Here is a 23328-nt window from a genome sequence, read left to right as displayed (position 1 = left end):
TGGGCCACTCCAGAAGGTGTATATTCCTCTGTTGAAGCCATTCTGTTGTTGATTTACTACTGTGTTTTGGGTTGTTATCCTGTTGCATCACCCAACTTCTGTTGAGCTTCCATTGGCGGACAGATAGCCTTACATTCTCCTGCAAAATGTCTTGATAAACTTGGGAATTCATTTTTCCGTCGACGATAGCAAGCTGTCTAGGCCCTGAGGCAGCAAAGCAGCCCCAAACCATGATGCTCCCTCCACCGTACTTTACAGTTGGGATGAGGTTTTGATGGTGTGTTGTGCCTTTTTTCTCCACACATGGGGTTGTGTGTTCCTTCCAAACAACTCAACTGTAGTTTCATCTGCCCACAGAATATTTTGCCAGTAGCGCTGTGGAACATCCAGGTGCTCTTTTATAAACTTCAGACTTGCAGCAATGTTTTTTATGGACAGCAGTGGCTTCTTCCACGGTGTCCTCCCATGAACACCATTCTTGTTTAGTGTTTTACGTATTGTAGACTCGTCAACAGAGATGTTAGCATGTTCCAGAGATTTCTGTAAGTCTTTAGCTGACACTCTAGCATTCTTCTTCGCCATTTCCGGTCACAACTTGCAGACTTGTTTACGTGTTGCTGTGCGTTTTGTTGCCAACCTGTTTTGCTACCTGACAACTTTACGGTTTTTACTTTTTAATTACCGTTTATATTTTTGTTTTTCCTACTCAACTTTTTCACTCCGGACGCTTTATCTGGATATGGTTTGTCAGGACCTCCAACAGCCGAAGCTAAGTAGTAACATTAACATGATGCCTTCTAATTGCAGTCGCTGTTCTCATAATATACAGGAGAACGATCGCCTTACGGCGAGGATAGCTGTGCTACAAGCCCAGCTTCAGACGCAATCGTTAGGCAAGGGTAATTTCAGTGTAGGAAAGGATGAAACAGCATCTGTGCCACCAGTAAGTACAGATAGTAGTATAAATCCCCTGGCACGGTCCCCGCAGCCGGACAACTTTCTCACGGTTTCTGGAAGGAAATGCTGTAGGAATGCTCAACCGGTGTCGCTCATTCAGCCGACAGAAACTTTCAACCGGTTTTCCCCATTAAGCAGCGAGTCGGAGTCAGAGGCCGAGCCTTCTCTTGTCTCTACTCCTCCCGTTACGGGGTCTGAGCCGCCGAAGCTTCCCACCATTAGCTCTGACAAATTGAAAACTCTAGTCATTGGCAACTCCATTACCCGCAGTATTAGACTTAAAACGAATCATCCAGCGATCATACACTGTTTACCAGGGGGCAGGGCTACCGACGTTAAGGCTAATCTGAAGATGGTGCTGGCTAAAGCTAAAACTGGCGAGTATAGAGAGTATAGAGATATTGTTATCCACGTCGGCACCAACGATGTTAGGATGAAACAGTCAGAGATCACCAAGCGCAACATAGCTTCAGCGTGTAAATCAGCTAGAAAGATGTGTCGGCATCTAGTAATTGTCTCTGGCCCCCTCCCAGAGTGATGAGCTCTACAGCAGAGTCTCACAACTCAATCGCTGGTTGAAAACTGTTTTCTGCCCCTCCCAAAAGACAGAATTTGTAGATAATTGGCCCTCTTTTTGGGACTCGCCCACAAACAGGACCAAGCCTGACCTGCTGAGGAGTGACGAACTCCATCCTACCTGGAGGGGTGCTCTCATCTTATCTACCAACATAGACAGGGCTCTAACTCCTCTAGCTCCACAATGAAATAGGGTGCAGGCCAGGCAGCAGGCTGTTAGCCAGCCTGCCAGCATAGTGGAGTCTGCCACTAGCACAGTCAGTGTAGTCAGCTCAGCTATCCCCATTGAGACCGTGTCTGTGCCTCGACCTAGGTTGGGTAAAACTAAACATGGCGGTGTTCGCCTTAGCAATCTCACTAGGATAAAGACCTCCTCCATTCCTGTCATTATTGAAAGAGATCATGATACCTCACATCTCAAAATAGGGCTACTTAATGTTAGATCCCTTACTTCAAAGGCAATTATAGTCAATGAACTAATCACTGATCATAATCTTGATGTGATTGGCCTGACTGAAACATGGCTTAAGCCTGATTAATTTATTGTGTTAAATGAGGCCTCACCTCCTGGCTACACTAGTGACCATATCCCCCGTGCATCCCGCAAAGGCGGAGGTGTTGCTAACATTTACGATAGCAAATTTCAATTTACAAAAAAAAAATGATGTTTTCGTCTTTTGAGCTTCTAGTCATGAAATCTATGCAGCCTACTCAATCACTTTTTATAGCTACTGTTTACAGGCCTCCTGGGCCATATACAGCGTTCCTCATTGAGTTCCCTGAATTCCTATCGGACCTTGTAGTCATAGCAGATAATATTCTAATCTTTGGTGACTTTAATATTCACATGGAAAAGTCCACAGACCCACTCCAAAAGGCTTTCGGAGCCATCATCGACTCAGTGGGTTTTGTCCAACATGTCTCTGGACCCATTCACTGTCACAGTCATACTCTGGACCTAGTTTTGTCCCATGGAATAAATGTTGTGGATCTTAATGTTTTTCCTCATAATCCTGGACTATCAGACCACCATTTTATTACATTTGCAATTGCAACAAATAATCTGCTCAGACCCCAACCAAGGAACATCAAAAGTCGTGCTATAAATTCACAGACAACACAAAGATTCCTTGATGTCCTTCCAGATTCCCTCTGTCTACCCAAGGATGCCAGAGGACAAAAATCAGTTAACCACCTAACTGAGGAACTCAATTTAACCTTGCGCAATACCCTAGATGCTGTTGCACCCCTAAAAACTAAAAACATTTCTCATAAGAAACTAGCTCCCTGGTACACAGAGCAAGCTTCCAGAAAATTGGAACGGAAATGGCGCCACACCAAACTGGAAGTCTTCCGACTAGCTTGGAAAGACAGTACCGTGCAGTACCGAAGAGCCCTTACTGCTGCTCGATCATCCTATTTTTCTAACTTAATTGAGGAAAATAAGAACAATCCGAAATTCCTTTTTGATACTGTCGCAAAGATAACTAAAAAGCAGCATTCCCCAAGAGAGGATGGCTTTCACTTCAGCAGTGATAAATTCATGAACTTCTTTGAGGAAAAGATTATGATTATTAGAAAGCAAATTACGGACTCCTCCTTAAATCTGCGTATTCCTTCAAAGCTCAGTTGTCCTGAGTCTGCACAACTCTGCCAGGACCTAGGATCAAGAGAGACGCTCAAGTGTTTTAGTACTATATCTCTTGACACAATGATGAAAATAATCATGGCCTCTAAACCTTCAAGCTGCATACTGGACCCTATTCCAACTAAACTACTGAAAGAGCTGCTTCCTGTGCTTGGCCCTCCTATGTTGAACATAATAAATGGCTCTCTATCCACCGGATGTGTACCAAACTCACTAAAAGTGGCAGTAATAAAGCCTCTCTTGAAAAAGCCAAAACTTGACCCAGAAAATATAAAAAACTATCGGCCTATATCGAATCTTCCATTCCTCTCAACATTTTTTGAAAAGGCTGTTGCGCAGCAACTCACTGCCTTCCTGAAGACAAACAATGTATACGAAATGCTTCAGTCTGGTTTTAGACCCCATCATAGCACTGAGACTGCACTTGTGAAGGTGGTTACCTTTTAATGGCATCAGAACGAGGCTCTGCATCTGTCCTCGTGCTCCTAGACCTTAGTGCTGCTTTTGATACCATCGATCACCACATTCTTTTGGAGAGATTGGAAACCCAAATTGGTCTACACGGACAAGTTCTGACCTGGTTTAGATCTTATCTGTCAGAAAGATATCAGTTTGTCTCTGTGAATGGTTTGTCCTCTGACAAATCAACTGTAAATTTCGGTGTTCCTCAAGGTTCCGTTTTAGGACCACTATTGTTTTCACTATATATTTTACCTCTCTCAATTAATCTTAATGGTTGTACAGTCGTCTCAAATAAAACTGTGAAGGACCTCGGCGTTACTCTGGACCCTGATCTCTCTTTTGAAGAACATATCAAGACCATTTCAAGGACAGCTTTTTTCCATCTACGTAACATTGCAAAAATCTGAAACTTTCTGTCCAAAAATGATGCAGAAAAATGTATCCATGCTTTTGTCACTTCTAGGTTAGACTACTGCAATGCTCTACTTTCCGGCTACCCGGATAAAGCACTAAATAAACTTCAGTTAGTGCTAAATACGGCTGCTAGAATCTTGACTAGAACGACAATTTGATCATATTACTCCAATGCTAGCCTCCCTACACTGGCTTCCTGTCAAAGCAAGGGCTGATTTCAAGGTTTTACTGCTAACCTACAAAGCATTACATGGGTTTGCTCCTACCTATCTCTCTGATTTGGTCCTGCCGTACATACCTACACGTACGCTACGGTCACAAGACGCAGGCCTCCTAATTGTCCCTAGAATTTCTAAGCAAACAGCTGGAGGCAGGGCTTTCTCCCATAGAGCTCAATTTTTATGGAACGGTCTGCCTACCCATGTCAGAGACACAAACTCGGTCTCAACCTTTAAGTCTTTACTGAACTCATCCTGTCTTGCCCCATTTGATTTGATTTGATCTTTGCAGGACGGCCACTCCTAGGGAGAGTAGCAACAGTGCTGAACTTTCTCCATTTACAGACAATTTGTCTTACCGTGGACTGATGAACATCATGGCTAATGACATACTTTTGTAACCCTTTCCAGCTTTATGCAAGTCAACCATTCTTAATCTTAGGTCTTCTGAGATCTCTTTTGTTAGAGGCATGGTTCACATCAGGCAATGCTTCTGGTGAATAACAAACTCAAATTTTGTGAGTGTTTTTTAAAGGACAAGGCAGCTCTAACCAACATCTCCAGTCTCGTCTCATTGATTGGACTCCAGGTTAGCTGACTCTTGACTCCAATTAGCTTTTGGAGAAGTCATTAGCTTAGGGGTTCACATACTTTTTCCAACCTACCTAATGTCTAAATGATGTATTCAATATAGAAAAATACAAACATTTGTGTGTTGTTAGTTTAAGCACACTATGTTTGTCTATTGTTGTGACTTAGATGAAGATCAGATCAAATTTGATGACAATTTTATGCCCAAAAAAATCCAGGTAATTCCAAAGGGTTCACATACTTTTTCTTGTCACTGTATCATTCATTTATACCTCAACAAATGGATGCTGCTGATTGCCCCTATAAGTCAATAAAAAGTCACAACAGAGAGCATAAAGGCTGGTTGACCTGTTGTAGATGATGGATGAAGGCCTGGGTGGGGCTGTGAACTTTCTCCACCCCTGGTTTTGTCCCTGTCTCCGTCTGGTCCCGCAAGTGTTTAGGTAACATCCCAACTGGGTCCAGCAGGTGTTTGGGTAACATCCCAACTGGGTCCAGCAGGTGTTTGGGTAACATCCCAACTGGGTCCAGCAGGTGTTTGGGTAACGACCCAACTGGATCCAGCAGGTGTTTGGGTAACGACTCAACTGGGTCCAGCAGGTGTTTGGGTAACGACCCAACTGGGTCCAGCAGGTGTTTGGGTAACGACCCAACTGGGTCCAGCAGGTGTTTGGGTAACGTCCCAACTGGGTCCAGCAGGTGTTTGGGTAACGTCCCAACTGGGTCCAGCAGGTGTTTGTGTAACGTCCCAACTTGGTCTAGCAGGTATTTGGGTAGCATACCAGGTGGGTCCAGGGCCTGTGGGGCCTCCAGCGGGGTCTGTAGGAGGGCCATTACAGGGGGAGAAGTGGACTGGAGACTGGCGGTGGAGGGTTGGAGAGAGGCATGCTGCTGGAAAAGGTGCCTTGTCGACTGAGGGGTACAACAAACTGATTAGAGAATGTTCTGGTGTACATTTGTTTTGCTAGTTTACTAGATCCACCTAGCATTTGACTTAGGAGGATATATTAATTAACCAATCAATTAACTGAGCACCAATCAATTAACAAATCAAGTAAACAACCTGCCAACCAACCAATTAATTAATCAATCAATCAAGTGTTGACTTCTCACCTGAGGCAGGTGTGGGGACGCCGCTTGCTCCCTCCTCTCCTCATGGCCAGCTCTGTCAGGCAGCAACACTACAGACGCCTGCTGAACACTGATCTGTCCATCTGTAACACCCCCTAGGGGTCTGGAGGTCTGGGGGGTGAAGGGCAGGCCCTGTACTACAGCAGGAGGGGTGGTGTTGAGGATGGAAATCGAGGTCATGTGACTGTCTGGGTGGGTTGAGGTGAGCTGCATCCCAGAGCTGTTGAGGAAGACAGAGTGAAAGGGTGTAGTAGTAGTGTGGTTAAAGGGTGTAGTAGTAGTGTGGTTAAAGGGTGTAGTAGTAGTGTAGTTAAAGGGTGTAGTAGTAGTGTAGTTAAAGGGTGTAGTAGTAGTGTGGTTAAAGGGTGTAGTAGTAGTGTAGTTAAAGGGTGGAGTAGTAGTGTGGTTAAAGGGTGTAGTAGTAGTGTGGTTAAATGGTGTAGTAGTGTTGTTAAAGGGTGTAGTAGTAGAAGTAGTGTGGTTAAATGGTGTAGTAGTAGTGTTGTTAAAAGGTGTAGTAGTAGTGTTGTTAAAGGGTGTAGTAGTAGTGTAGTTAAAGGGTGTAGTATTGTAGTTAAAGGGTGTAGTAGTAGTGGTGTTAAAGGGTGTAGTAGTAGTGTGGTTAAAGGGTGTAGTATTGTAGTTAAAGGGTGTAGTAGTAGTGGTGTTAAAGGGTGTAGTAGTAGTGTGGTTAAAGGGTGTAGTATTGTAGTTAAAGGGTGTAGTAGTAGTGTTGTTAAAGGGTGTAGTAGTAGTGTGGTTAAAGGGTGGAGTAGTAGTGTTGTTAAAAGGTGTAGTAGTAGTGTTGTTAAAGGGTGTAGTAGTAGTGTAGTTAAAGGGTGTAGTATTGTAGTTAAAGGGTGTAGTAGTAGTGGTGTTAAAGGGTGTAGTAGTAGTGTGGTTAAAGGGTGTAGTATTGTAGTTAAAGGGTGTAGTAGTAGTGGTGTTAAAGGGTGTAGTAGTAGTGTGGTTAAAGGGTGTAGTATTGTAGTTAAAGGGTGTAGTAGTAGTGGTGTTAAAGGGTGTAGTAGTAGTGTGGTTAAAGGGTGTAGTAGTAGTGTTGTTAAATGGTGTAGTAGTAGTGTTGTTAAAGGGTGTAGTAGTAGTGTTGTTAAAAGGTGTAGTAGTAGTGTTGTTAAATGGTGTAGTAGTGTTGTTAAAGGGTGTAGTATTGTAGTTAAAGGGTGTAGTAGTAGTGGTGTTAAAGGGTGTAGTAGTAGTGTGGTTAAAGGGTGTAGTATTGTAGTTAAAGGGTGTAGTAGTAGTGGTGTTAAAGGGTGTAGTAGTAGTGTGGTTAAAGGGTGTAGTAGTAGTGTTGTTAAATGGTGTAGTAGTAGTGTTGTTAAAGGGTGTAGTAGTGTTGTTAAAGGGTGTAGTAGTAGAAGTAGTGTTGTTAAAGGGTGGAGTAGTAGTGTGGTTAAAGGGTGTAGTTGTAGTGTTGTTAAAGGGTGTAGTAGTAGTGGTGTTAAAGGGTGTAGTAGTAGTGTGGTTAAAGGGTGGAGTAGTAGTGTGGTTAAAGGGTGTAGTAGTAGTGTGGTTAAATGGTGTAGTAGTGTTGTTAAAGGGTGTAGTAGTGTTGTTAAAGGGTGTAGTAGTAGAAGTAGTGTTGTTAAAGGGTGTAGTAGTAGTGGTGTTAAAGGGTGTAGTAGTAGTGTGGTTAAAGGGTGGAGTAGTAGTGTGGTTAAAGGGTGTAGTAGTAGTGTGGTTAAATGGTGTAGTAGTGTTGTTAAAGGGTGTAGTATTGTAGTTAAAGGGTGTAGTAGTAGTGTGGTTAAAGGGTGTAGTATTGTAGTTAAAGGGTGTAGTAGTAGTGGTGTTAAAGGGTGTAGTAGTAGTGTGGTTAAAGGGTGTAGTAGTAGTGTTGTTAAATGGTGTAGTAGTAGTGTTGTTAAAGGGTGTAGTAGTGTTGTTAAAGGGTGTAGTAGTAGAAGTAGTGTTGTTAAAGGGTGGAGTAGTAGTGTGGTTAAAGGGTGTAGTAGTAGTGTGGTTAAAGGGTGTAGTAGTAGTGTTGTTAAATTGTGTAGTAGTAGTGTAGTTAAATGGTGTAGTAGTAGTGTAGTTAAAGGGTGTAGTAGTAGTGTGGTTAAAGGGTGTAGTAGTAGTGTAGTTAAAGGGTGTAGTAGTAGTGTTGTTAAAGGGTGGAGTAGTAGTGTGGTTAAAGGGTGTAGTAGTAGTGTTGTTAAAGGGTGTAGTAGTAGTGTGGTTAAAGGGTGTAGTAGTAGTGTGGTTAAAGGGTGGAGTAGTAGTGTGGTTAAAGGGTGTAGTAGTAGTGTGGTTAAATGGTGTAGTAGTAGAAGTAGTGTGGTTAAATGGTGTAGTAGTAGTGTGGTTAAAGGGTGTAGTAGTAGTGTTGTTAAAGGGTGTAGTAGTAGAGTTGTTAAAGGGTGTAGTAGTAGTGTGGTTAAAGGGTGTACTAGTAATGTTGTTAAATGGTGTAGTAGTAGTGTAGTTAAAGGGTGTAGTAGTAGTGTGGTTAAAGGGTGTAGTAGTAGAGTTGTTAAAGGGTGTAGTAGTAGTGTGGTTAAAGGGTGTACTAGTAATGTTGTTAAATGGTGTAGTAGTAGTGTAGTTAAAGGGTGTGGTAGTAGTGTTGTTAAAAGGTGTAGTAGTAGTGTGGTTAAAGGGTGTAGTAGTAGTGTGGTTAAAGGGTGTAGTAGTAGTGTTAAAGGGTGTAGTAGTAGTGTTGTTAAAGGGTGTAGTAGTAGTGTGGTTAAAGGGTGTAGTAGTAGTGTGGTTAAATTGTGTAGTAGTAGTGTAGTTAAAGGGTGTAGTAGTAGTGTAGTTAAATGGTGTAGTAGTAGTGTTGTTAAATGGTGTAGTAGTAGTGTTGTTAAATGGTGTAGTAGTAGTGTTGTTAAAGGGTGTAGTAGTAGTGTTGTTAAAGGGTGTAGTAGTAGTGTGGTTAAAGGGTGTAGTAGTAGTGTGGTTAAATTGTGTAGTAGTAGTGTAGTTAAAGGGTGTAGTAGTAGTGTAGTTAAATGGTGTAGTAGTAGTGTTGTTAAATGGTGTAGTAGTAGTGTGGTTAAAGGGTGTAGTAGTAGTGTTGTTAAAGGGTGTAGTAGTAGTGTGGTTAAAGGGTGTAGTAGTAGTGTTGTTAAAGGGTGTAGTAGTGTTGTTAAAGGGTGTAGTAGTAGAAGTAGTGTTGTTAAAGGGTGTAGTAGTAGTGTGGTTAAAGGGTATAGTTGTAGTGTTGTTAAAGGGTGTAGTAGTAGAAGTAGTGTTGTTAAAGGGTGTAGTAGTCGTGTTGTTAAAGGGTGTAGTAGTAGTGTGGTTAAATGGTGTAGTAGTAGTGTTGTTAAATGGTGTAGTAGTAGTGTGGTTAAAGGGTGTAGTAGTAGTGTAGTTAAAGGGTGTAGTAGTAGTGTTGTTAAAGGGTGTAGTATTGTAGTTAAAGGGAGTAGTAGTTGTGTAGTTAAAGGGTGTAGTAGTAGAGTTGTTAAAGGGTGTAGTAGTAGTGTTGTTAAAGGGTGTAGTAGTAGTGTGGTTAAAGGGTGTAGTAGTAGAGTTGTTAAAGGGTGTAGTAGTAGTGTGGTTAAAGGGTGTAGTAGTAGTGTGGTTAAAGGGTGTAGTAGTAGAGTTGTTAAAGGGTGTAGTAGTAGTGTGGTTAAAGGGTGTAGTAGTAGTGTTGTTAAAAGGTGTAGTAGTAGAGTTGTTAAAGGGTGTAGTAGTAGTGTTGTTAAAGGGTGTAGTAGTAGTATGGTTAAAGGGTGTAGTAGTAGTGTAGTTAAATGGTGTAGTTGTAGTGTAGTTAAAGGGTGTAGTAATCGTGTAGTTAAAGGGTATAGTTGTAGTGTAGTTAAAGGGTGTAGTAGTAGTGTAGTTAAAGGGTGTAGTAGGTTTCAGAACTAGCAGACAGGCTGACACTGTTCCCCTAGTCGCGCGGCGCAGCTATTCCTGCCTCCCGACAGTGGAGTTCCTTGGGTAGCATTCTACACGTAGCATTAAGTTGTTAAGCTTAGTGGTTAGAGGTGGGAGGTAGGTAGGTAGCCTAGTGGTTAGATGGGGGAGGTAGGTAGCCTAGTGGTTAGATGGGGGAGGTAGGTAGCCTAGTGGTTAGAGGGGGAGGTAGCCTAGTGGTTAGAGGGGGGTAGGTAGCCTAGTGGTTAGAGGGGGGAGGCAGGTAGCCTAGTGGTTAGAGGGGGGGTAGGTAGCCTAGTGGTTAGAGGGGGGGGGGGGGGGGGGGGGGGGTAGGTAGCCTAGTTGTTAGAGGGGGAGGCAGGTAGCCTAGTTGTTAGAGGGGGAGGCAGGTAGCCTAGTTGTTAGAGGGGGAGGCAGGTAGCCTAGTTGTTAGAGGGGGAGGCAGGTAGCCTAGTTGTTAGAGGGGGAGGCAGGTAGCCTAGTTGTTAGAGGGGGAGGCAGGTAGCCTAGTTGTTAGAGGGGGGAGGTAGGTAGCCTAGTGGTTAGAGGGGGGAGGCAGGTAGCCTAGTGATTAGAGGGGCGAGGTAGGTATCCTAGTGTTTAGAGGGACGAGGCAGGTAGCCTAGTTGTTAGAGGGGGGAGGCAGGTAGTCTAGCGGTTAGAGGGGGGGGGGCAGGTAGCCTAGTGGTTAGAGGGGGAGGTAGGTAGCCTAGTGGTTAGAGGGGGGAGGTAGGTAGCCTAGTGGTTAGAGGGGGAGGCAGGTAGCCTAGTGGTTAGAGGGGGGTAGGTAGCCTAGTTGTTAGAGGGGGAGGCAGGTAGTCTAGCGGTTAGAGGGGGGGGGCAGGTAGCCTAGTGGTTAGAGGGGGAGGTAGGTAGCCTAGTGGTTAGAGGGGGGAGGTAGGTAGCCTAGTTGTTAGAGGGGGAGGCAGGTAGTCTAGCGGTTAGAGGGGGGGGCAGGTAGCCTAGTGGTTAGAGGGGGGGGCAGGTAGCCTAGTGGTTAGAGGGGGAGGCAGGTAGCCTAGTGGTTAGAGGGGGGAGGTAGGTAGCCTAGTTGTTAGAGGGGGAGGCAGGTAGTCTAGCGGTTAGAGGGGGAGGTAGGTAGCCTAGTTGTTAGAGGGGGAGGCAGGTAGCCTAGTTGTTAGAGGGGGGAGGTAGGTAGCCTAGTGGTTAGAGGGGGAGGTAGGTAGCCTAGTGGTTAGAGGGGGGAGGTAGGTAGCCTAGTGGTTAGAGGGGGGAGGTAGGTAGCCTAGTGGTTAGAGGGGGGAGGCAGGTAGCCTAGTGGTTAGAGGGGGAGGCAGGTAGCCTAGTGGTTAGAGGGGGAGGCAGGTAGCCTAGTGGTTAGAGGGGGGAGGTAGGTAGCCTAGTTGTTAGAGGGGGAGGCAGGTAGTCTAGCGGTTAGAGGGGGGGGGGCAGGTAGCCTAGTGGTTAGAGGGGGAGGTAGGTAGCCTAGTGGTTAGAGGGGGAGGTAGGTAGCCTAGTTGTTAGAGGGGGAGGCAGGTAGCCTAGTTGTTAGAGGGGGGAGGTAGGTAGCCTAGTGGTTAGAGGGGGAGGTAGGTAGCCTAGTGGTTAGAGGGGGAGGTAGGTAGCCTAGTGGTTAGAGGGGGGAGGTAGGTAGCCTAGTGGTTAGAGGGGGAGGCAGGTAGCCTAGTGGTTAGAGGGGGAGGCAGGTAGCCTAGTTGTTAGAGGGGGGAGGTAGGTAGCCTAGTGGTTAGAGGGGGGAGGCAGGTAGCCTAGTGGTTAGAGGGGCGAGGTAGGTATCCTAGTGGTTAGAGGGACGAGGCAGGTAGCCTAGTTGTTAGAGGGGGGAGGCAGGTAGTCTAGCGGTTAGAGGGGGAGGCAGGTAGCCTAGCGGTTAGAGGGGGGGGGCAGGTAGCCTAGTGGTTAGAGGGGGAGGTAGGTAGGCTAGTGGTTAGAGGGGCGAGGTAGGTATCCTAGTGGTTAGAGGGACGAGGCAGGTAGCCTAGTTGTTAGAGGGACGAGGCAGGTAGCCTAGTTGTTAGAGGGGGGAGGCAGGTAGTCTAGCGGTTAGAGGGGGGAGGCAGGTAGTCTAGCGGTTAGAGGGGGGAGGCAGGTAGTCTAGCGGTTAGAGGGGGGAGGTAGCCTAGCGGTTAGAGGGGGGAGACAGATAACCTAGTGGTTAGAGGGGGGAGACAGATAACCTAGTGGTTAGAGGGGGGAGACAGATAACCTAGTGGTTAGAGGGGGGAGACAGATAACCTAGTGGTTAGAGGGGGGAGACAGATAGCCTAGTGGTTAGAGGGGGGAGACAGATAACCTAGTGGTTAGAGGGGGGAGACAGATAACCTAGTGGTTAGAGGGGGGAGACAGATAACCTAGTGGTTAGAGGGGGGAGACAGATAACCTAGTGGTTAGAGGGGGGAGACAGATAACCTAGTGGTTAGAGGGGGGAGACAGATAACCTAGTGGTTAGAGGGGGGAGACAGATAGCCTAGTGGTTAGAGGGGGGAGACAGATAGCCTAGTGGTTAGAGCGTTGGACTAGTAGCGTTGGACCAGTTTACCCACTGTTCCTAGACCAGTTAACCCACTGTTCCTAGACCAGTTAACCCACTGTTCCTAGACCAGTTAACCCACTGTTCCTAGACCAGTTAACCCACTGTTCCTAGACCAGTTAACCCACTGTTCCTAGACCAGTTAACCCACTGTTCCTAGACCAGTTAACCCACTGTTCCTAGACCAGTTAACCCACTGTTCCTAGACCAGTTAACCCACTGTTCCTAGACCAGTTTACCCACTGTTCCTAGACCAGTTTACCCACTGTTCCTAGACCAGTTTACCCACTGTTCCTAGACCAGTTTACCCACTGTTCCTAGACCAGTTTACCCACTGTTCCTAGACCAGTTTACCCACTGTTCCTAGACCAGTTTACCCACTGTTCCTAGACCAGTTTACCCACTGTTCCTAGACCAGTTTACCCACTGTTCCTAGACCAGTTAACCCACTGTTCCTAGACCAGTTAACCCACTGTTCCTAGACCAGTTAACCCACTGTTCCTAGACCAGTTAACCCACTGTTCCTAGACCAGTTTACCCACTGTTCCTAGACCAGTTTACCCACTGTTCCTAGACCAGTTTACCCACTGTTCCTAGACCAGTTAACCCACTGTTCCTAGACCAGTTTACCCACTGTTCCTAGACCAGTTAACCCACTGTTCCTAGACCAGTTTACCCACTGTTCCTAGACCAGTTTACCCACTGTTCCTAGACCAGTTTACCCACTGTTCCTAGACCAGTTTACCCACTGTTCCTAGACCAGTTTACCCACTGTTCCTAGACCAGTTAACCCACTGTTCCTAGACCAGTTTACCCACTGTTCCTAGACCAGTTTACCCACTGTTCCTAGACCAGTTTACCCACTGTTCCTAGACCAGTTAACCCACTGTTCCTAGACCAGTTTACCCACTGTTCCTAGACCAGTTTACCCACTGTTCCTAGACCAGTTTACCCACTGTTCCTAGACCAGTTTACCCACTGTTCCTAGACCAGTTTACCCACTGTTCCTAGACCAGTTTACCCACTGTTCCTAGACCAGTTTACCCACTGTTCCTAGACCAGTTTACCCACTGTTCCTAGACCAGTTTACCCACTGTTCCTAGACCAGTTTACCCACTGTTCCTAGACCAGTTTACCCACTGTTCCTAGACCAGTTTACCCACTGTTCCTAGACCAGTTTACCCACTGTTCCTAGACCAGTTTACCCACTGTTCCTAGACCAGTTTACCCACTGTTCCTAGGCCGTCATTGTAAATAAGAATTTGTTCTAAACTAAACATTTTAGGGGGTGCGCTCGCTCTACCACTAAGGGACAGTTTAGTTGACGCAATTAAGACAGTCTCGTGCTACAATTGTTTATTTTGACAGCGTGAATCGTTCCTGTTCACACCGAGGTGAAGAGTGGAATAATTGAAGTAATGAATCCGAGACTCCTATCACCTGTGGATGGCGCGGTGTTCCAACCAGGCACAGATTTAATTGGCCAGGCGTGATTGTAAATCCTTTAACTGAAGTCGTGAGAGTACGATCCTCATAGTATTGGCCTCGTCAGGCGTCACGAGAGTACGATCCCCATAGTATTGGCCGTGTCAGGCGTCGTGAGAGTACGATCCCCATAGTATTGGCCTTGTCAGGCGTCGCGAGAGTACGATCCCCATAGTATTGGCCTTGTCAGGCGTCGCGAGAGTACGATCCCCATAGTATTGGCCTTGTCAGGCGTCGTGAGAGTACGATCCTCATAGTATTGGCCTTGTCAGGCGTCGCGAGAGTACGATCCCCATAGTATTGGCCTTGTCAGGCGTCGCGAGAGTACGATCCCCATAGTATTGGCCTTGTCAGGCGTCGCGAGAGTACGATCCTCATAGTATTGGCCGTGTCAGGCGTCGCGAGAGTACGATCCCCATAGTATTGGCCTTGTCAGGCGTCGCGAGAGTACGATCCCCATAGTATTGGCCTTGTCAGGCGTCGCGAGAGTACGATCCTCATAGTATTGGCCGTGTCAGGCGTCGCGAGAGTACGATCCCCATAGTATTGGCCTTGTCAGGCGTCGCGAGAGTACGATCCCCATAGTATTGGCCTTGTCAGGCGTCGCGAGAGTACGATCCTCATAGTATTGGCCTTGTCAGGCGTCGCGACCCCTACTTCCGGCGCCGACAGAGATGGCCGCCTCGCTTCGCGTTCCTAGGAAACTATGCAGTTTTTTGTTTTTTTACGTGTTATTTCTTACATTAGTACCCCAGGTCATCTTAGGTTTCATTACATACAGTCGAGAAGAACTACTGAATATAAGATCAGCATCAACTCACCATCAGTACGACCAAGAATATGTTTTTCGCGACGCGGATCCTGTGTTCTGCCTTACAAACAGGACAACGGAGTGGATCCTATGCAGCGACCCAAAAAAACGACTCCGAAAGAGAGGGAAACGAGGCGGTCTTCTGGTCAGACTCCGGAGACGGGCACAGCGCGCACCACTCCCTAGCATTCTTGTTGCCAATGTCCAGTCTCTTGACAACAAGGTTGATGAAATCCGAGCAAGGGTAGCATTCCAGAGGGACATCAGAGACTGTAACGTCCTTTGCTTCACTGAAACATGGCTCACTGGAGAGACGCTATCCGAAGCGGTGCAGCCAACGGGTTTCTCCACACATCGCGCTGACAGAAACAAACATCTTTCTGGGAAGAAGAGGGGCGGGGGCGTATGCCTCATGGCCAACGTGACATGGTTTGATGAAAGAAACATACAGGAACTCAAATCCTTCTGTTCACCTGATTTAGAATTCCTCACAATCAAATGTAGACCGCATTATCTACCAAGAGAATTCTCTTCGATTATAATCACAGCCGTATATATCCCCCCCCAAGCAGACACATCGATGGCTCTGAACGAACTTTATTTAACTCTTTGCAAACTGGAAACAATTTATCCAGAGGCTGCATTCATTGTAGCTGGGGATTTTAACAAGGCTAATCTGAAAACAATCTGACTCCCCAAATTTTATCAGCATTTCGATTGCGCAACCAGGGGAGGAAAGACCTTGGATCATTGTTACTCTAACTTCCGCGACGCATATAAGGCCCTGCCCCGCCCCCCTTTCGGAAAAGCTGACCACGACTCCATTTTGTTGATCCCTGCCTACAGACAGAAACTAAAACAAGAGGCTCCCACGCTGAGGTCTGTCCAACGCTGGTCCGACCAAGCTGACTCCACACTCCAAGACTGCTTCCATCACGTGGACTGGGAGATGTTTCGTATTGCGTCAGATAACAACATTGACGAATACGCTGATTCGGTGTGCGAGTTCATTAGAACTTGCGTTGAAGATGTCGTTCCCATAGCAACGATTAAAACATTCCCTAACCAGAAACCGTGGATTGATGGCAGCATTCGTGTGAAACTGAAAGCGCGAACCAATTGCTTTTAATCAGGGCAAGGTGTCTGGTAACATGACCGAATACAAACAGTGCAGCTATTCCCTCCGCAAGGCTATCAAACAAGCTAAGCGCCAGTACAGAGACAAAGTAGAATCTCAATTCAACGGCTCAGACACAAGAGGCATGTGGCAGGGTCTACAGTCAATCACGGACTACAGGAAGAAATCCAGCCCAGTCACGGACCAGGATGTCTTGCTCCCAGGCAGACTAAATAACTTTTTTGCCCGCTTTGAGGACAATACAGTGCCACTGACACGGCCTGCAACGAAAACATGCGGTCTCTCCTTCACTGCAGCCGAGGTGAGTAAGACATTTAAACGTGTTAACCCTCGCAAGGCTGCAGGCCCAGACGGCATCCCCAGCCGCGCCCTCAGAGCATGCGCAGACCAGCTGGCCGGTGTGTTTACGGACATATTCAATCAATCCCTATACCAGTCTGCTGTTCCCACATGCTTCAAGAGGGCCACCATTGTTCCTGTTCCCAAGAAAGCTAAGGTAACTGAGCTAAACGACTACCGCCCCGTAGCACTCACATCCGTCATCATGAAGTGCTTTGAGAGACTAGTCAAGGACCATATCACCTCCACCCTACCTGACACCCTAGACCCACTCCAATTTGCTTACCGCCCAAATAGGTCCACAGACGATGCAATCTCAACCACACTGCACACTGCCCTAACCCATCTGGACAAGAGGAATACCTATGTGAGAATGCTGTTCATCGACTACAGCTCGGCATTCAACACCATAGTACCCTCCAAGCTCGTCATCAAGCTCGAGACCCTGGGTCTCGACCCCGCCCTGTGCAACTGGGTACTGGACTTCCTAACGGGCCGCCCCCAGGTGGTGAGGGTAGGCAACAACATCTCCTCCCCGCTGATCCTCAACACTGGGGCCCCACAAGGGTGTCGCCGTGTCAGGCGCCGCGAGAGTACGATCCCCATAGTATTGGCCTTGTCAGGCGTCGCGAGAGTACGATCCTCATAGTATTGGCCGTGTCAGGCGTCGCGAGAGTACGATCCCCATAGTATTGGCCTTGTCAGGCGTCGAGAGAGTACGATCCCCATAGTATTGGCCTTGTCAGGCGTCGCGAGAGTACGATCCCCATAGTATTGGCCTCGTCAGGCGTCACGAGAGTACGATCCCCATAGTATTGGCCTCGTCAGGCGTCACGAGAGTACGATGCCCATAGTATTGGCCTCGTCAGGCGTCGCGAGAGTACGATCCCCATAGTATTGGCTGACAGACAAAAGGGAACTTGAAGTTTTTCCATTTAAGACATAAAAATTGTCTTTGCCATGATGTTTTTGCCTTATTACTTAAGGGCCTTGTTGTAAACATAGTGGATGATTTTAAATAAATAAATAAATATATATATATATATTTTTTAACAGAGACAAGGTTCGAATATTACTATCCATCAATGATTCCCAACCAAAATTACTGAGCTTTGAGCAATTTGGACAAAAACAATGGGATATATATGTTACCCTAAGAGTTGTGCATAGTCGGTAGAATCTTATTCAGAATTATTCACAGCTGTAATGGCTGCCAAAGGTTCTTCCACCAAGTATGAACACTACTGTGCAAAGGGTGTGTAGACATTCACTAGGCCCTGCATGGAATAGGGAGCCAATTGGGACTCAGGCTCTATATCACACTCACTGCATCAGGGTGATGTGGCTCCCTAGAGCAGGGCTGTGGAGCAGGGTGGCATGCTGGCCTGGACCCCCCTGCCCCTGGGACCCCTGGGGATTGTAGGCACCCGCCAACTGGGCTGGCATCTGGAAGACAGTAGGCGACCCTGACTGTAGCTGCAGGGAGCCAGAGAGCAGTGTTCCCTGGCGGAGGGAGAGCTGGCCTGTTGAGGTGGTGCTGAAGACTGTGTGGGGGCTGAAGTTGAGCTGTCTGTGGTGAGGCACGGCCGTCAGGATCTGGGAGCCATCTACCAGGTGGTGGCCCATGGAGGGTGTCATACCCTGGACAGACTGGACTGTTGCGCCCTGGTGGCCAGAGGTGAACAGGGGCCGCGCAGAACCGCCAGGAAGCTGGGACAGGGTGACAGGGGATTGGCCAGGGAGCTGGGACAGGGTGACAGGGGATTGGCCAGGAAGCTGGGACAGGTTGACAGGGGATTGGCCAGGGAGCTGGGACAGGGTGACAGGAGATTGGCCAGGGAGCTGGGACAGGGTGACAGGGGATTGGCCAGGGAGCTGGGACAGGGTGACAGGGGATTGGCCAGGGAGCTGGGACAGGGTGACAGGGGATTGGCCAGGGAGCTGGGACAGGGTGACAGGGGATTGGCCAGGCAGGAGGAACTGATTCTGGCCATGGAAGAGACCTTGAGGCTGGATCAGGAAGGAGCCTCCTCCCTGGTTGACCAGCTGCAGGCTGACGGGCTGGGGCTTGGTGAGGTGTGGGGCAGTGAGGTGTTGGGCAGGTTGGGTATGGGGCTTGGTGAGGTGTTGGGCAGGCTTGGGCTGGGGAGGAGGGGGGGACACGAGAATGTTTGACGAGGGCGTCCCAGGGAGGAAGGTGAGACCTGGAGAGGGTTTCTGACCAGGCCCACCAGGACCAGGAGGCTTAGGGCTGATCTGAACAAGTCGGGGTTGGATGCTGATAGGCAGCTTGGGCTGGATGGGCAGGGGTCCTCTCTGGAGAAAGATCCCGGGAGCTGCAGCCGCTCTGAGGGTTGGGGCCAGTAGGGGGCGCCCTGTCAGGCTAGGAACTGCCTTCTGGATGAGGGAAAAGGAGGTGTTGGAGGCCTGTGCAGGGGTCAGGGAGAAGGAAGTCTCTGGCGAGGGTGCGGGGAAGATGTTCCCAGGGAGGAGGCCCATCAGCTGGGGAGCAGCAGGCTTCAGCGAGGGGCAGCCTGGTCCCACGGCCAGCAGGGATGGTTGGGGAGGCTCCACCGCCGCCTGGGTGTCCCTGTGTTGCAGGGTGTGTGGGCCAGGGTGGGGGTGAGGGAAGGCTAGGGTTTTGGAGAGGAACGGCACGGCAGCAGGAGGGAGGAGGAGTGGGGGGCAAGGTGTGTAGAGAGACAGGGTGTGGCCCTCCCCAGGCCCTGTTTGGACGAGCCCTGCCTCCTGAGCCATAGTGTGCTCTGTGATGTCAGCCTCCTGAAGACTCTGCTGGAGAATGTCACAGGGCGGTACTTCCTCTTCCTCCTGCACTTCCTCTCCCTCCCCACTTCTCTCCCCCCCTCCCTCGGGAGACCCCCCCAGTAGAGCCTCTTCCAGGAAGGACAGGTCAACGCATTCTGCAGGGGGGGTAATGTCATCTGCCAACAGAGACATTGGGCTCTGAGGGAGGGAGATAAAAGAGTAAGAGAACATCAGAGTGATCCTAGAGTAGGAGAACATCAGAATGTTCCTAGAGTAGGAGAACATCAGAATGATCCTAGAGTAGGAGAACATCAGAATGATCCTAGAGTAGGAGAACATCAGAATGATCCTAGAGTAGGAGAACATCAGAATGATCCTAGAGTAGGAGAACATCAGAATGATCCTAGAGTAGGAGAACATCAGAATGATCCTAGAGTAGGAGAACATCAGAATGATCCTAGAGTAGGAGAACATCAGAATGATCCAAGAGTAGGAGAACATCAGAATGATCCTAGAGTAGGAGAACATTAGAATGATCCAAGAGTAGGAGAACATTAGAATGATCCAAGAGTAGGAGAACATCAGAATGATCCTAGAGTAGGAGAACATCAGAATGATCCTAGAGTAGGAGAACATCAGAATGATCCTAGAGTAGGAGAACATCAGAAATATCCTAGAGTAGGAGAACATCAGAATGTTCCTAGAGTAGGAGAACATCAGAATGTTCCTAGAGTAGGAGAACATCACAATGATCCTAGAGTAGGAGAACATCACAATGATCCTAGAGTAGGAGAACATCAGAATGATCCTAGAGTAGGAGAACATCAGAATGATCCTAGAGTAGGAGAACATCAGAATGTTCCTAGACTAGGAGAACATCAGAATGTTCCTAGAGTAGGAGAACATCAGAATGTTCCTAGAGTAGGAGAACATCAGAATGTTCCTAGAGTTACAGTGTTAGGGATAAATAATGAGCAACGGCTAGTCCTTGATTTGAACTCTTAGAAAAAAGAGAACTCTCTGTGGAAAGGAACATTTACAGTTAACATTTTAGTAATTGATTTAATTCAGCAGACAGATTTTTTACCTACGGCTTGAGGATTCGAACCTGCTACCTTTCGTTTACTGGCCAATGCTCTTAAACACTAGGCAACTTGCCGCCCAAAAGGGTTCTTGCTGGAACCAAAAAGGTTTCTTCAAAAGGTTCTCCTATAGGTTCTCCTATGGGTTATCCTATGGGTTCTCCTATGGGTTCTCCTATGGGTTCTCCTATGGGTTCTCCTATGGGTTCTCCTATGGGTTCTCCTATGGGTTCTCCTATAGGTTCTCCTATGGGTTCTCCTATAGGTTATCCTATGGGTTCTCCTATGGGTTCTCCTATGGGTTCTCCTATGGGTTCTCCTATAGGTTCTCCTACGGGTTATCCTATGGGTTCTCCTATGGGTTCTCCTATGGGTTCTCCTATGGGTTCTCCTATAGGTTCTCCTATGGGTTCTCCTATGGGTTCTCCTATGGGTTCTCCTATAGGTTCTCCTACAGGTTATCCTATGGGTTCTCCTATGGGTTCTCCTATAGGTTCTCCTATGGGTTCTCCTATGGGGACAGCCAAATGACCCTTTTATGTTCTAGATAGCATATTTTGTTTTGTAGGTGTGGGTTTGTCTGTGCATACAGAGGTTGGCTCAGCAGGATGTCAGTGAAGAGCGAGGGAGAGAGGAAGGAAGGGATGGAGGGAGAGAGGGAGGCAGACTCACCAGGGGGTCAGTGAGGAGGGAGGGATGGGGGAGAGAGGGAGGCAGACTCATCAGGGGGTCAGTGAGGAAGGAGGGAGGGATGAGGTTGAGAGGGAGGCAGACTCACCAGGGGGTCAGTGAGGAAGGAGGGAGGGATGGGGGAGAGAGAGAGGCAGACTCACCAGGGGGTCAGTGAGGAAGGAGGGAGGGATGGGGGAGAGAGGTATGTGAAAAGGGAGGGAGAGCGCGGTGGAGAGAGAGATGGAGACTCACCGCAGGCTCAGTGAAGATGGAGGGAGAGAGAGAGAGACTAACTGGTGGGTCAGTGAAGAGGGAGAGATAGAAAGATGGAGAGAGAGGGAAGGACACTCACCGGGGTGTCAGTGAAGAGGGAGGAGGGCTCTCCAGAGGAACAGGTAATGAGCAGGTCATCATTCTGCAGCTGGTGAAACAGAGAGACAATACCATGATCATACTGAGAGACGTTCACAATATAATATATCATATCAATATCATATTCACAAGGTTTACAATACTATTATACTGATAACAGACATTTATGACCATAGAGATGACAGACAGTTATGACCATAAAGATGACAGACAGTTATGGCTGTAGAGATGACAGACAGTTATGACCATAGAGATGACAGACAGTTATGGCTGTAGAGATGACAGACAGTTAGACAGTTATGACCATAGAGATGACAGACAGTTATGGCTGTAGAGATGACAGACAGTTATGGCCATAGAGATGACAGACAGTTATGACCATAGAGATGACAGACAGTTATGGCCATAGTGATGACAGACAGTTATGACCATAGAGATGGCAGACAGTTATGACCTTAAAGATGGCAGACAGTTAGACAGTTATGACCATAGTGATGACAGACAGTTATGAACATAAAGATGACAGACAGACAGTTATGACCATAGTGATGACAGACAGACAGTTATGGCCATAGTGATGACAGACAGTAATGACCAAAGAGATGAAAGAAAGTTATGACCATAGAGATGACAGACAGTTAGACAGTTATGACCATAGTGATGACAGACAGACAGTTATGACCATAGTGATGACAGACAGTTAGACAGTTATGACCATAGTGATGACAGACAGTTATGACCATAAAGATGACAGACAGACAGTTATGGCCATAGTGATGACAGACAGTTAGACAGTTATGACCGTAGTGATGACAGACAGTAATGACCAAAGAGATGAAAGACAGTTATGACCATAGTGATGACAGACAGTTATGACCATAGCGATGACAGACAGTTATAATCATAAATATGACAGACAGTTAGACAGTTATGACCATAGTGATGACAGACAGTTAGACAGTTATGACCATAGTGATGACAGACAGTTATGACCATAAAGATGACAGACAGTTAGACAGTTATGACCATAGTGATGGCAGACAGTTATGACCATAAAGATGACAGACAGTTATGACCATAGAGATGACAGACAGTTATGACCATAAGATGACAGACATGTATGACCATAGTGATGACATACAGTTATGACCATAAAGATGACAGAAAGACAGTTCTGGCCATAGAGATGATAGACAGTTATGGCCATAGTGATGACAGACAGTTATGGCCATAGAGATGACAGACAGTTATGCCCATAGTGATGATAGACAGTTATGGCCATAGAGATGACAGACAGTTATGACCATAGTGATGACAGACAGTTATGACCATAAAGATGACAGACAGACTGTTCTGGCCATAGAGATGATAGACAGTTATGACCATAGAGATGACAGACAGTTAGACAGTTATGACCATAAAGATGAGACAGTTATGACCATAGAGATGAAAGACAGTTATGATCATAGAGATGACAGACAGTTAGACAGTTATGACCATAGTGATGACAGACAGTTATGACCATAAAGATGACAGACAGTTATGACCATAGAGATAACAGTTATGACCATAGAGATGACAGACAGACAGTTATGACCATATTGATGACAGACAGTTAGACAGTTATGACCATAGTGATGACAGACAGTTATGACCATAAAGATGACAGACAGTTAGACAGTTATGCCCATAGTGATGACAGACAGTTATGACCATAGAGATGAAAGACAGTTATGACCATAGAGATGACAGTTATGACCATAGAGATGACAGACAGTTATGACCATAGAGATAACAGACAGTTATGGCCATAGAGATGAGACAGTTATGACCATAGAGATGAAAGACAGTTATGACCATAGAGATAACAGTTATGACCGTAGTGATGACAGACAGTTATGACCATAGAGATAACAGACAGTTATGGCCATAGAGATGACATACAGTTATGACCATAGAGATAACAGACAGTTTTGGCCATAGAGATGACAGACAGTTATGACCATAAAGATGAGACAGTTATGACCATAGAGATGAAAGACAGTTATGATCATAGAGATGACAGTTATGACCATAGAGATGACAGACAGTTAGACAGTTATGACCATAGTGATGACAGAGAGTTATGACCATAGAGATGACAGACAGACAGTTATGACCATATTGATGACAGACAGACAGTTATGACCATAGTGATGACAGACAGTTATGACCATAAAGATGACAGACAGTTAGACAGTTATGCCCATAGTGATGACAGACAGTTATGACCATAGAGATAACAGACAGTTATGAC

At 46.9% G+C, this 23328-nt stretch overlaps 1 protein-coding gene across 1 annotated transcript in view; it reads right to left on the bottom strand.

Moving 5' to 3' along the window:
* The window catches only part of LOC110505944 (uncharacterized), a 55666-nt gene that overhangs the window by 22881 nt on the left and 9457 nt on the right, over window positions 1–23328 (bottom strand). Inside the window, exons 6-9 of the mRNA XM_090221444.1 lie at window positions 21013–21081; window positions 17468–19104; window positions 5980–6217; window positions 5215–5778 (exon numbers count right to left, since the gene is read on the bottom strand). Of these exons, the coding sequence (XP_090077570.1) occupies window positions 5215–5778; window positions 5980–6217; window positions 17468–19104; window positions 21013–21081 (2508 nt within the window). The remainder of the gene's footprint in view (window positions 1–5214; window positions 5779–5979; window positions 6218–17467; window positions 19105–21012; window positions 21082–23328) is intronic.

This window comes from Oncorhynchus mykiss, chromosome 25 (assembly GCF_057628025.1).
Source record: "Oncorhynchus mykiss isolate SJ-2025 chromosome 25, ASM5762802v1, whole genome shotgun sequence".
NCBI lineage: Eukaryota > Metazoa > Chordata > Actinopteri > Salmoniformes > Salmonidae > Oncorhynchus > Oncorhynchus mykiss.
Note: the sequence above shows the minus strand (reverse complement) of the source record. Positions and strands in the feature narration are given on the sequence as shown.